Raw genomic sequence first — 13,191 nt, forward strand, 5'->3', positions numbered from 1 at the left:
AAACTTTATTGACACATTCCTGGGGTCAGATACATCACATGATCACACTGACATAACCACAGGCACATAGACACAGGCAACAGAGCATGCACAATGTCGGCACCAGTACAGTGTATATCCACCTTTCGCAGCAATGCAGGCTGCTATTCTCCCATGGAGACGATCGTAGAGATGCTGGATGTAGTCCTGTGGAACGGCTTGCCATGCCATTTCCACCTGGCGGCTCAGTTGGACCAGCGTTTGTGCTGGACGTGCAGACCGCGTGAGACGACGCTTCATCCAGTCCCAAACATGCTCAATGGGGGACAGATCCGGAGATCTTGCTGGCCAGGGTAGTTGACTTACACCTTCTAGAGCACGTTGGGTGGCACGGGATACATGCGGACGTGCATTGTCCTGTTGGAACAGCAAGTTCCCTTGCCGGTCTAGGAATGGTAGAACGATGGGTTCGATGACGGTTTGGATGTACCGTGCACTATTCAGTGTCCCCTCGACGATCACCAGAGGTGTACAGCCAGTGTAGGAGATCGCTCCCCACACCGTGATGCCGGGTGTTGGCCCTGTGTGCCTCGGTCGTATGCAGTCCTGGTTGTGGCGCTCACCTGCACGGCGCCAAACACGCATACGACCATCATTGGCACCAAGACAGAAGCGACTCTCATCGCTGAAGACGACACGTCTCCATTCGTCCCTCCATTCACGCCTGTCGCGATACCACTGGAGGCAGGCTGCACGATGTTGGGGCGTGAGCGGAAGACGGCCTAACGATGCGCGGGACCGTAGCCCAGCTTCATGGAGACGGTTGCGAATGGTCCTCGCCGATACCCCAGGAGCAACAGTGTCCCTAATTTGCTGGGAAGTGGCGGTGCGGTCCCCTACGGCACTGCGTAGGATCCTACGGTCTTGGCGTGCATCCGTGCGTTGCTGCGGTCCGGTCCCAGGTCGACGGGCACGTGCACCTTCCGCCGACCACTGGCGACAACATCGATGTACTGTGGAGACCTCACGCCCCACGTGTTGAGCAATTCGGCGGTACGTCCACCCGGCCTCCCGCATGCCCACTATACACCCTCGCTCAAAGTCCATCAACTGCACATACGGTTCACGTCCACGCTGTCGCGGCATGCTACCAGTGATAAAGACTGCGATGGAGCTCCGTGTGCCACGGAAAACTGACTGACACTGACGGCGGCGGTGCACAAATGCTGCGCAGCTAGCGCCATTCGACGGCTAACACTGCTGTTCCTGGTGTGTCCGCTGTGCCGTGCGTGTGATCATTGGTTGTACAGCCCTCTCGCAGTGTCCGGAGCAAGTATGGTGGGTCTGACACACCGGTGTCAATGTGTTCTTTTTTCCATTTCCAGGAGTGTATTTCTGGATGGTAGAGATTATTTTTTCGCGTCAGTTTCTCGACTGGTTGGAAGTGGCCAGCCGCTAAGTGCCCTTCTTTGCCAGCGCCTTCATCTCAGAGCACGACTTCCACCCGACGTCCTCAGTTACTTGTTCGATATATGGCCAACCTCTGCCTTTCCTACAATTTTTGCCCGCTACATCTCCCTCAAGTACCACCAACGTTATTCATTAATCTCTTAACACATGCCCTATCATACTGTTTTTCACATTCTTTCTATCCTCATTACTGACCGCCTAATTTTCACTATCCCACTGTAGCAGCTTGGTTCTCTTCTGTTGCAGTTCTGCCCCACTCCGTGTTTCACTACCATACGGTGCTGTGCACCAAAAGTACATTCTCAGTAAATTCTTTATCAAATTAAGGCTGATGTTTGGTATTATTTGACTTCTGTCGAGAAGGAATGCCCTCTTCGCCTGTACTACGCTACTTTCTAGATCCTCTTTACTTCGTACCTCATGGATTCACAGTGCAGCAGAAATCTTTCACATCTTCCGATTCGTGGCCTCCAATTTTGATTTTACCTTCTGTTCAACAGGTTTCCTATGTTTACTTCACGTTCATTTAGTTCAGTAATGTCTTCAACAAATTCTGTGATTTGTATCTTTCCATTCTGAACTGTAATTCCAATCATAAACCATTCTTTAATTTCCGTCACTGTTTCTTCGATGCACAGACGGGACAATGAAGGGTAAAAGATTGCGCCCCTGTCTTATACCCTCTCTAACCTGGACACTTCGTTATTTACAACAGCATATATCCCACTATATCCAATTTCTAGCATTATCTTCTATCCTCACCACTTCCTTTTGCACTTCTTCATTTTGCTCTTGACCTGATCACTTAATTTTAACTATCTTCGACAACACCAGACTTCATCTGCTTCCCTGTATTTCTGTCAGTCCACCTTTCACGGGTGTACAAATCTACGCTGAACAGGTATGCTTCCCTAAAGTTTTTTCTTGGTCCCACATTAACGTCAATTAGCAATAGAACTCTTTTGCTTAAGAAGGAAAGACAATTCCTTTTTGTGTCTCATCGATCGATCCCTTTTTTTGTCAAGTTGTCGCATAAATTTCTTTGTCATCCAGTTCGATGCAGAATCTTGTCATTAGGTGCTTAGTCTATCCATCTTGACTTCAAAATTCTTCTGTCGCACCACATTTCAAAAGCTTCTGCTCTCTTCTTGTGTGAAAGTTTATCGTGCGCGTCTGACTTCCGTACGATAATACACTCTGGACAAATAGCTTCAGAAACGATTTTCTAACACTTTAATTAATATTCGATCTTATCAAGTTTCTGTTTTTCAGAAATGCGTTCTTTGCTATACCCAGTATACCAAATATATAGTGTCTACTTCTCATATCGTCGGTTATTTTGGCGTCCAAATAACAAAATTGATCTACTGTCATGAGTGTTACATTTCCTAGTCTGATTCCCTCAGTATCGCCCGCTTTAATTCGAATGCAAACGGAGTTATTCGCAAAAGTTCTACTTCATCTACATCTACATCTACATACATACTCCGCAATCCAACATACGGTGCGTGGTGGAGGGTACCTCGTACCACAACTAGCATCTTCTCTCCCTGTTCCACTCCGAAACAGAACGAGTGAAAAATGACTGCCTATATGCCTCTGTACGAGACCTAAGCTCTCTTATATTTGTGGCCTTTCCGCGAAATATAAGTTGGCGGCAGTAAAATTGTACTGCAGTGAGCCTCGGATGCTGGTTCTCTAAATTTCCTCAGTATCGATTCACGAAAAGAACGCCACCTTTCCTCTAGAGACTCCCACCCGAGGTTTCCGTAACACTCGCGTGATGATCAAACCTACCAGTAACAAATCTAGCAGCCCACCTCTGAATTGCTTCTTTGTCCTCCCTCAATCCGACCTGATAGAGATCCCAGACGCTCGAGCAGTACTCAAGAATAGGTCGTATTAGTGTTTTATAAGCGGTCTCCCTTACAGATGAACCACTTCTTCCCAAAATTCTACCAATGAACCGGAGACGACTATCCGCCTTCCCCACAACTGCCATTACATGCTTGTCTCACTTCATATGGCTCTGCAATGTTACGCCCAAATATTTAATCGACGTGACTGTGTCAAGCGCTACATTACTAATGGAGTATTCAAACATTACGGGATTCTTTTTCCGATTCGTCTGCATTAATTTACATTTTTCTATGTTTAGAGTTAACTGCCATTCTTTACACGAATCACAAATCCTGTCCAAGTCATCTTGTATCCTCCTGCAGTCACTCAACGACGACACCTTCTCGTACACCACAGCATCTTCAGAAAACAGACGCACATTGCTATCCACCCTATCCAGAAGATCGTTTATGTGGATGGAAAACAACAGCGGACCTACCACACTACCGTATGACACTCCAGATGATACCCTCACCTGCGACGAACACTCACCGTCGAGGACAACTTCCAGTTTCCCACGTGGTTGGCCTGACAGCTAAATCATGCTGCACAGTTTCTTGTTAATTCGCCAGTTATGTGTGGTCCGTTCAAGTCCGCGGCGCCGGCTGGTCGCCCTCCGCGTGTGTACACTGATGTGCTGTTTCCGCGTTGCCTGGCAGACTGGCGGTGGGTGGGCTGGCACAACGAGAGCCGCCGCGGCCAGCCCGTGGAGCTGGAACTCCAGCTGGACGGCGCCAGGGAGCTGACGGCGGCGCGCCTGCACGCCCTCCACCGGCCCGACCACGGCGTCCAGGTCAGTGTCGCTGGTGCCTCTGCCTCTCTGCCTCAAATGCCGTGTGGTGTGGCGCGCCTTGCCGCGGTTCGCGCGGCTTCCCGCGTCTCAGGTTCCAGTTCTCCCTCGGGCATGGGTGTGTCTGTCGACCTCACTGTAAGTTAGTTTAAGTTAGATTAATTAATGTGTAATCCTACTGACCGATGACTTCAGCAGGTTGGTTCATTAGACCCTTACCACAAATTTCCAAAATATTCTGCCTGACAGCACAGTACCCACTGCCCACTCTGAGCGTCGTCTGCCAAGGCCTTTCGACTGGACAAAATTGTGGTTCTGGAAGACGTCGTTCTGGTCGGATTGCATATTTATACCGGAGCAGTTGAAGAGAGTCAACGTTATCCTTGGTCACAGAGAATGAAAAGCACTTGATTTTGAGGCCGGGAGTAAATTATGGGGAATTAAATTGGAGGTAAACCTCTGTTGGTCACGCACTACTTTATTCGCTATAATCACTACTTCATTCCCTATAATCATCAGATAACCAGCGCCGTAAAGGGAAAATGCACTTCAAGACACCATACTCAAACATAATATAGTCTGTGTTGAATCCAGTTGGGGACTAAGATACCTTTAGCTCCTTGAGCTTTCAGATGCTCTGTATCTGGTCATCTGCGATGGGTTTCGTGTCTAGTTGTTTGCATGTGGACTGGCTAGGAATGCCATTCTTTCTACCGAAAGAACCGAGTAGTCTGACGAAAACTTTGCCTGAGGTGGGGAACAGCTACGAGTTAACTGTAGTCAGCCCACCCTGTTGGCCGTGCAGTCTAACGCACGGCTTTCCGGGCGGGAAGGAGCGCCTGGTCCCCAGCACGAATCCGCCCGGCGGATTTGTGTCGAGGTCAGGTGAACCGGCCAGTCTATGGATGGATTTTAGGCGGTTTTCCATCTGCCTCGGCGAATGCGGGCTGGTTCCCATTATTCCGCCTCAGCTACACTATATCGGGCAATTGCTGCGCAAACAAGTTCTCCACGTACGCATACAACACCATTACTCTAACACGCAAACATAGGGGCTACACTCGTCTGGTGTGAGACGTTCCCGGGGGGGTCCACTGGGGGCCGAACCGCACAATAACCCTGAGTTCGTTGTGGGGCAGCGGTGGGGTGAGCGGACTGCGGTAATCGTCGTGGGTTTGTGGACCACTGCGTCTGCGGCGGGGACGGAGCCTCTCCGTCGTTTCTACGTCCCCGGTTAACATGCAGTACAATACAATAACTGAAGTCGCGGCGCGGAGTCATTTGCGAGCTGTAACTCCAGTCGCAGGGGTCGATCCTGATCGGGCTGTACCTGCTGCGTGTGTTCGGCCCGTGCATCCCGGCAGGCTACGGCGCTGAGCACCGGGTGCGGTCGCGGCAGCAACTCGCAGGGGCTGGCGTCCAGCACTGGAGTCCAGGGCCTGCCGCCGCAGCTCCAGTACGTGGTGGCGCCACCCTAGCTAGCCACTCCGACCTGGACTACGGCTCTTCTCTACTGAACTGGGTTGCCATCGATCTGGACACGTTGTTTGCTGCTCGGGAAGCCCCACTGGCTGGTGCTGATGCCTCCGCTTTTGTGTGACACGAACACTAAGGGCCACGCCAGGGACCACGTAGTGTTTAATCGGGTCTTCAGTGCGCCGGCCGAGGTCCAGCAAGGGCAGCAACAATGACGACGTTTTACACAATCTCGAAACTTAACGTGATCTTCAGTGCAAGTGCTTTTAATAGTTTCCATAACAAAAGTCTGTCTCGACATCCAGCAGCAAACCCAAGAAGATTCTGGCCGTATGTAAAGTCCTCTAACGGCAAGACGCAGTAAATGCCTTCACTATGCGATAGCAATGCATAAAGTTACTGATCACAGTGGAACTGAAGCAGAGTTACTAAACACGGTTTTCCGAAATTCCTTAACTAAGGAACACGATATTCCACGATTCAAATCGAGAACAACTGCCAAGATGAGTAACTTATTATTAGACGTATATATCCATCGTGTAGCGAAGCACATTATATCACCTGATACAGGCAAGACGTCAAATCCAGACTGCATACCAGTGAGATTCATTTCTGAATATGCTTCTACAGAAGCTTCAAACTAAGCAATCATATAGAACTGCTAGCTACAGAAAGATCCGTACTTAAGGACTTGAAAGTTGCACAGGTCACATCAATAAGAAAGAGGATGCGCTCATTTACGGACCCATATCACTAACATCGATGTGCAGCAGGATTTTGGAACGTATACTGCGTTCGAACGTTATGAATTACTTCAAAGTAAACGATTCGTTGTCAGATTCACAACACGCATACACAAAATATCGTTCTTGTGGAAAACAACTAGTTGTTTATCCTCAGGAAGTAATGAGTGCTATCGACTGGGGACGTCAAATTGGTTCCATACTTTTAGATTTTCATGAGGCTTCTGACACCGTACCTCAGAAACGACTTCTAATCAAATTGCATGCCTAAGGAATATCGTCTCAGTTGTGCGACTGGATTCATGATTTCTTGGCAGCCAGGTGACAATTTGTAGTAACTGACGGAAAGTCATCGAGTAAAACAGAATTGGTTTCTGGCGTTCCCCAAGGAAGAGTTGTAGACCCTCTACTGTTCTTGATCTAGATACTCGACTTAGGAGGTAATGTGAGCAGATGTCTTTGCTTGTTTGCAGATGTTGCTGTCGTTTACCATTTTGTAAAGCCATCGGATGATCAAAACCAATAGCAAAATCATTTCTACAAAAAAACTGTATGGTGCAAAAAGTGCCCAGCTACTAAATACTGAAAAGTGTGAAGTTATCGACATGCGTACTAAAAGGTATCTCTTAAATTACGCGATAAATCATACAAATCTGAAGACTATGAATTCAACTATATACTTAGCAATTAGGATTGCGTACAATTTAAACTGGAACGATCACATATATAATGATATGGGGAAAGCGAACCAATGTTTACGATCCATTGGCAGAACACTAGAAAATGTACTACTAAAGAGGTTGCCTACACTACGTTTGTCCGTCGTCTCTTGGAATACTGCTTCGTGGTGTAGAATCTGCATTAAATGGGATTGTCAGAGGACACTGAAAAAGTTGGATGAAGGACAGTCCGCTTTGTATTGTTGCGAAATAGGGGCGAGAATGCCACCGATGTGTTACACATAATGGCATAGCAACCATTAAAATAAAGGCATTTTTCCTTGTGGTAGGGTCTGATCATGAAATTTCGGTCCCCAACTTTCTCATCCGAATGCTAAGATATTTTGTTGGCGCCCAGCTACATAGAAAGAAATGTACAAGGGTCGTTCAGCAAGTAATGCCCCACATGTTTTTAAAAAACTCATTAATATACATAGACAAACTTCCTTCTTGGTTTTGTGTTGGTAGAAGAGCCAACACCGTCTTACTAGAGGAGGCCGAAATGCACTCGTCTTAGCTCACGCAGGCTGGCGTGAGGAGGGAAGAACTATACTGACGTGAGGTCTGGAACATAACAAGGAATTATAATTCAGGAAGCGGACGTAATTAGTTTGATAGTTAACTTAAATCCATTAATGATGAACATCGCTCTTGACGGTGCATGATTCACAATATTATCTGTTCAGAATACATTCTTGAAGTAATTATAGTAACTGAATATGGATCCTTGCTAGGTCGTAGCAAATGACGCAGCTGAAGGCTATGCTAAACTGTCGTCTCTGCAAATGAGAGCGTATGTAGACAGTGAACCATTGCTAGGAAAGTCGGCTGTACAACTGGGGCGAGTGCTAGGAAGTCTCTCTAGACGTGCCGTGCGGCGGCGCTCGGTCTGCAATCACTGACAGTGGCGACACGCGGGTCCTACGTATACTACCGGATCGCGGCCGATTTAAAGGCTACCGCCCAGCAAGTGTGGTGTCTGGCGGTGACACCATGGTCAGCCACGCTGGGGACGTCCTGTCACAGCCACCGCTCCAGACGTGCTGAATCGTGCGGATGCCATTATTTGTGCCGACCGGGGCATCACAAGTCGATAATTGGCTCTGCAGTTGTTTGTCAACATTGGAAGTGCAATGATCGAAACTCTCGGATATTCAAAAAGGTGCTAACGATAGTTTCACGAGAGCTCACAGCGGAGCAAAAGATTCAAAGAAAGCCCATTTGATCTGAATTGTTGAGGCGATTTGAGACGAACGGAGAGGCCTTTCTGTCACGGATCGTTACGGGGGACGAAAGCTGTGTGCACCATTTTGCTCCGGAAACAAAAAGGCAGTCCATGGAGTGGCATCACCCTCATTCACAACAATAGAAGAAATTCAAGACGACGCCCTTTGACGGAAGATTCATGGTGACAGTCTTCTGTGACTGTGATGGCATCTTTCTCGTGGATGTGATGCCAAGGGAGACAACCATCAATTCAGAGGCATACGTGAAGACCGTTTCTAACGTGTTCGATCGGACAAGAATGCAGCAGAAATCTTGCTCCAGCACGATAATGCACGCCCACACACAAGTCTGACAACCCAGGAATCCATCGCCAAATTAGATTGCTCTGTCCACCCTGAATTCCAGACTTGGCACCCTCGGACTTCGGTCTCTTTGGGCCGCTTAAAGATTCGGGGCGTGGAATCTCAGGAGGTTGAGCGTGGTAGGGAAAAGAGAAAATCTGGAAAGGGAAATGCAGAGGCTCAATATAGATAAAGTAGGGGTCAATGAAGTGGAAAAAAGGCAAGGATTTCTGGTCAGGTGAGTATAGGGTAATATCAAAAGCAGCAAAAAATGGTATAACGGGAGTAGGATTCGTTATGAATAGGAAGATAGGGCTGAGAGTATGTTACTGTGAACAGTTCAATGCCAGGTATGTTCGTATCATAATCGATAGCAAACCAACACCGACAGCGATAGTTCAGGTAAACATGCCGACGTCGCAAGCTGAAGATAAAGACACAGAGGATACTGAAAGGGTAATACAGTATGTACGGGGGAATGAAAATCTAATAGTCATGGGGGACTGGAATGCAGTTGTAGGGGAAGGAGTAGTAGAAAAGGTTACAGGAGAATATTGGCTTAGGACAATAAATGAGAGAGGAGAAAGACTAATTGGATTCTGTAACAAGTTTGAGAAAGTAATAGCGAATACTCTGTTAAAGAATCACAAGAGTAGGAGGTATACTTGGAAAAGGCCGCGTGATACGGGAAGATTTCAGTTAGATTACATCATGGTCAGACATATATTCCGAAATCAGATACTATATTGTAATGGCTACCCAGGAGCAGCTAGACTCAGATCACAATGTAGTAGTGATGAAGAGTAGGCTGAAGTTCAAGATATTAGTCAGGAAGAATCGATACGCAAAGAAGTGGGATATGGAAGTACTAAGGAATTACAAGGTTGAAGTCCTCTAAGGTTGTAGATTCAGAAATAAGGAATAGCTCAGTAGGCAGTACAGTTGGAAATGAATGGACATCTCTAAAAATGGCCATCACAGAAGTTGGGAAAGGAAACATAGATACAAAGAAGGTAACTGCGAAGAAACCATGGGTAACAGAAGAAATACTTCAACTGACCGATGAAAGGAGGAAGTACCAAAGTGTTCCGGGAAACTCAGGACTACAGAAATACAAGTCGCTGAAAAATGAAATAAATAAGAACTGCAGGGAAGGTAATACGAAACGGGTGCAGGAAAAACGTGAAGACATCAAAACAGAAATGATTGCCGGAAGGACAGACTCAGCGCACAGAAAAGTCAAAACAACATTCGGTCCATTAAAAGCATGGGTGAAAACATTAAGAGTGCAACGGGAATTCCACTGCTAAATGCCGAGGAGAGAGCGAATAGATGGAAAGAATACATTGAAAGCCTGTATGACGGGGAAGATTTGTCTCATGTGATAGAAGAAGAAGCAAGAGTCGATTTATAAGAGATAGGGGATCCAGTATTAATATAAGAATTTAAGAGAGCTTTGGAGGACTTAAGATCAAATAAGGCAGAAGGGACAGAGAACATTGCATCAGAATTTCTAAAATCATTGGGGGAAGTGGCAACAAAACGACGTTGGTGTGTAGAATGTATGAGTGTGGCGACATACCATCTGACTTCCGGAAAGGCATCATCCAAACAATTCCGAAGGCGGCAAGAGCTGACAAGTGCGAGAATTACCGCACAATCAGCTTAACAGCTCATGCATCCAAGTTGCTTCACAGAAAAATGGGAAAGAAAATTGAGGATGCGCTAGGTGACGTTTAGTCTGGCTTTAGGAAAGGTAAAGGCACGAGAGAGGCAATTCTGACGTTGCGGTTAGTAATGGAAGCAAGAGTAAAGAAACCTCGAGACACGTTCGTAGGATTTGTCGACCAGGAGAAAGCGTTCGACAGTGTAAAATGGTGCACGATGTGTGTGGATGACCAAGAACGAAGTGCTCGTATTAAAAAGGGTGTAAGACAAGGATGAAGTCTTTCGCCCCTACTGTTCAATCTGTACATCGAGGAAGCAATGAAGGAAATAAAAGAAAGGTTCAGGAGTGGAATTAAAATGCAAGGTGAAAGGATATCAATGATACGATTAACTGATGACATTGCTATCCTGAGTGAAAGTGAAGAAGAATTACATGATCTGCTGAACGGAATGAACAGTCTAATGAGTACACAGTATGGATTGAGAGTAAGTGGAAGAAAGACGAAGGTAATGAGAAGTAGTAGAAATGAGTACAGCGAGAAACTTAACATTAGAATTGAAGGTCACGGAGTAGATGAGGTTAAGGAATTGTGCTACCTAGGCAGTGAAATAACCAATGACGGACGGAGTTAGGAGAACATCAAATGCCGACTAGCTATGGCAAAACAGGCATTCCAGGTCAAGAGAAGTCTACTAATATCAAATACCGGCCTTAATTTGAGGAAGAAATTTCTGAGAATGTACGCCTGGAGTACAGTATTGTATGGTAGTGAAACATGGACCGTTGGAAAACCAGAACAGAAGAGAATCGAAGCATTTGAGATGTGATGCTACAGACCAATCTTGAAAATTAGGTGGACTGGTAAGGTAAGGAATGAGGAGGTTCTGCGCAGAATCGGAGAGGAAAGGAATATCTGGAAAACACTGATAAGGAGAAGGGACAGGATGATACGACATCTGTTAAGACGTGAGGGGATGACTTCCGTGGTACTAGAGGGAGGTGTAGAAGACAAAAACTGTAGAGGAAGAGAGAGATGGGAATACGTCCAGCAAATAATAAAGATCGTAGGTTGCAAGTGCTACTCTGAGATGAGGAGGTTGGCACAGGAGAGGAATTCGTGGAGGGCTGCATCAAACCAGTCAGAAGGCTAATGCCCAAAGGGAAAAAAAGAAAAGAAATGCTCTTTGCGGGGAACACACTTTGAAGATGATGAGAGTGTCAGTCATGCAGTGAAACATGGCTACACCTGCAGGACAATACAGGGAATACAAGCTCTTCCACAACGTTGGCATACGGCCATAGAAAGTGATGGAGACTAGAGAAATAGGACACGGAAAAGAAATGTTGATGTTTATTGTCATCGAATTCTGACTCTGAACAATAAATATGTTCTGAGAGGAAAATGTGTGTGCTGAACGACAATAAAAAAGAGTGGTTAATGTTGACACAGAAAGATGTGACTGTTCGTTTTTTCCGTCCGCTATTGGAGAGTGGAACGGTAGACAAGTACCTTGACTGTGGTTGATGAACCTCTGCCTGGCGTTTAATTGTGAACCGCGAAATAATCATGTAGGTGTAGATGGAGGTCGGCGCGAGGTGTACGCCTGGCACGCCGGCTGTGGAATAAACGCCGAGTCTTCCGGCGTACCAGACCAGCCAGCACTGGTGGTGCGGTCTGCTGAAGTCCCGCACTGTGCGTGCACGTGGACTGCTACTCGATGGGGGCGTTCCAGAAGGAGACGCACGCGTACCTCCTGATTAAACAGGGTGAAGGGAGGCGCTACCGACAGCCCGAGACGCGGCGCCAAACAATTCGTGGCACTTCGCAGCCTCCGTTGCACGCCTCATCACTCCCAAATGTTGACAGGTCTCGAATCGCCCGCCCCGAAGTCGGAATAGCCACCATGTGCCGCAACTCACTTTGCAAATAGAGCCTCGTATCGTGTAATTTTGAAACAGCTGCCTATGGGCTGACGGCTCAACAGGCCTTTAGGAGCTGCGCGTCTCTCTTATTGCCACAATCGAGGCATGTTCACAGAACAGCTGCGATTTCTGGGTTCTCGTAACTAGAGCCTTGCGCCAAAACAGTTCCTCTACTTACCTATGTAGCGAACAAAAAGATATTTTTTCTCTTCCTCAATTAATACTGAGCGGACGTAGCACAATCCACAGTCCACACTAGGATCTGACCCCCTATATGCTTCAGTAGTATATGTATTGTGGTGTCACCGCCAGACATCACACTTACTAGGTGGTAGCATTTAAATCGGCCTCGGTCCGACCCGCGTGTCGCCACTATCAGTGATTGCGAACCGAGCGCCGCTACACAGCAGGTCTAGTCTAGAGAGACTTCCTAGCACTCGCCCCACTTGTACAGCCGGCTTTCCTAGCAATGGTTCACTGTCTACATGCGTTCTCATTTGCAGAGACGACAGTTTAGCATAGCCTTCAGCTACGTCATTTGCTACGACCTAGCAAGGCGCCATATTCAGTTACTATAATTACTTCAAGAATGTATTCTGAACAGATAATATTGTGAATCATGTACCGTCAAGAGCGACGTTCATAATTAATGGATATAAGTTAAGTATCAAACTAATTACGTTCGCTTTTTCAATTCTCATTCCTTCTCATGTTGCAGACCTCACGTCAGTATAGTTCTTCCCTCCTCAAGGTAGCCTGCTTGAGATAAAACGCGTGCATTTCGGCCTCCAATCCTAAGACGGTGTTGGCTCTTCTACTAACACAAAATGTATATTACCGAAAGGATTTCGATAACTATACAGTGGTATCCCCTCGCCAACACGACTAAAGCTGGAATGCGCTAGTATGTTTAGCTGAGCAAATGTGTTTTTGCTAATCGGCCCGCACAGTCATC

The 13,191-nt window shown here is 46.8% G+C and overlaps 1 protein-coding gene across 1 annotated transcript in view; it reads left to right on the top strand.

Annotated features, from left to right (window-relative positions):
* LOC126267934 (epithelial discoidin domain-containing receptor 1-like) overlaps window positions 1-13,191 on the top strand; it is a 439,627-nt gene that overhangs the window by 284,750 nt on the left and 141,686 nt on the right. The window contains exon 7 of the mRNA XM_049973245.1: window positions 4,008-4,141. Within this exon, the coding sequence (XP_049829202.1) occupies window positions 4,008-4,141 (134 nt within the window). The remainder of the gene's footprint in view (window positions 1-4,007; window positions 4,142-13,191) is intronic.

Source organism: Schistocerca gregaria, chromosome 4 (genome assembly GCF_023897955.1).
Source record: "Schistocerca gregaria isolate iqSchGreg1 chromosome 4, iqSchGreg1.2, whole genome shotgun sequence".
Taxonomy (NCBI): Eukaryota; Metazoa; Arthropoda; class Insecta; order Orthoptera; family Acrididae; genus Schistocerca; species Schistocerca gregaria.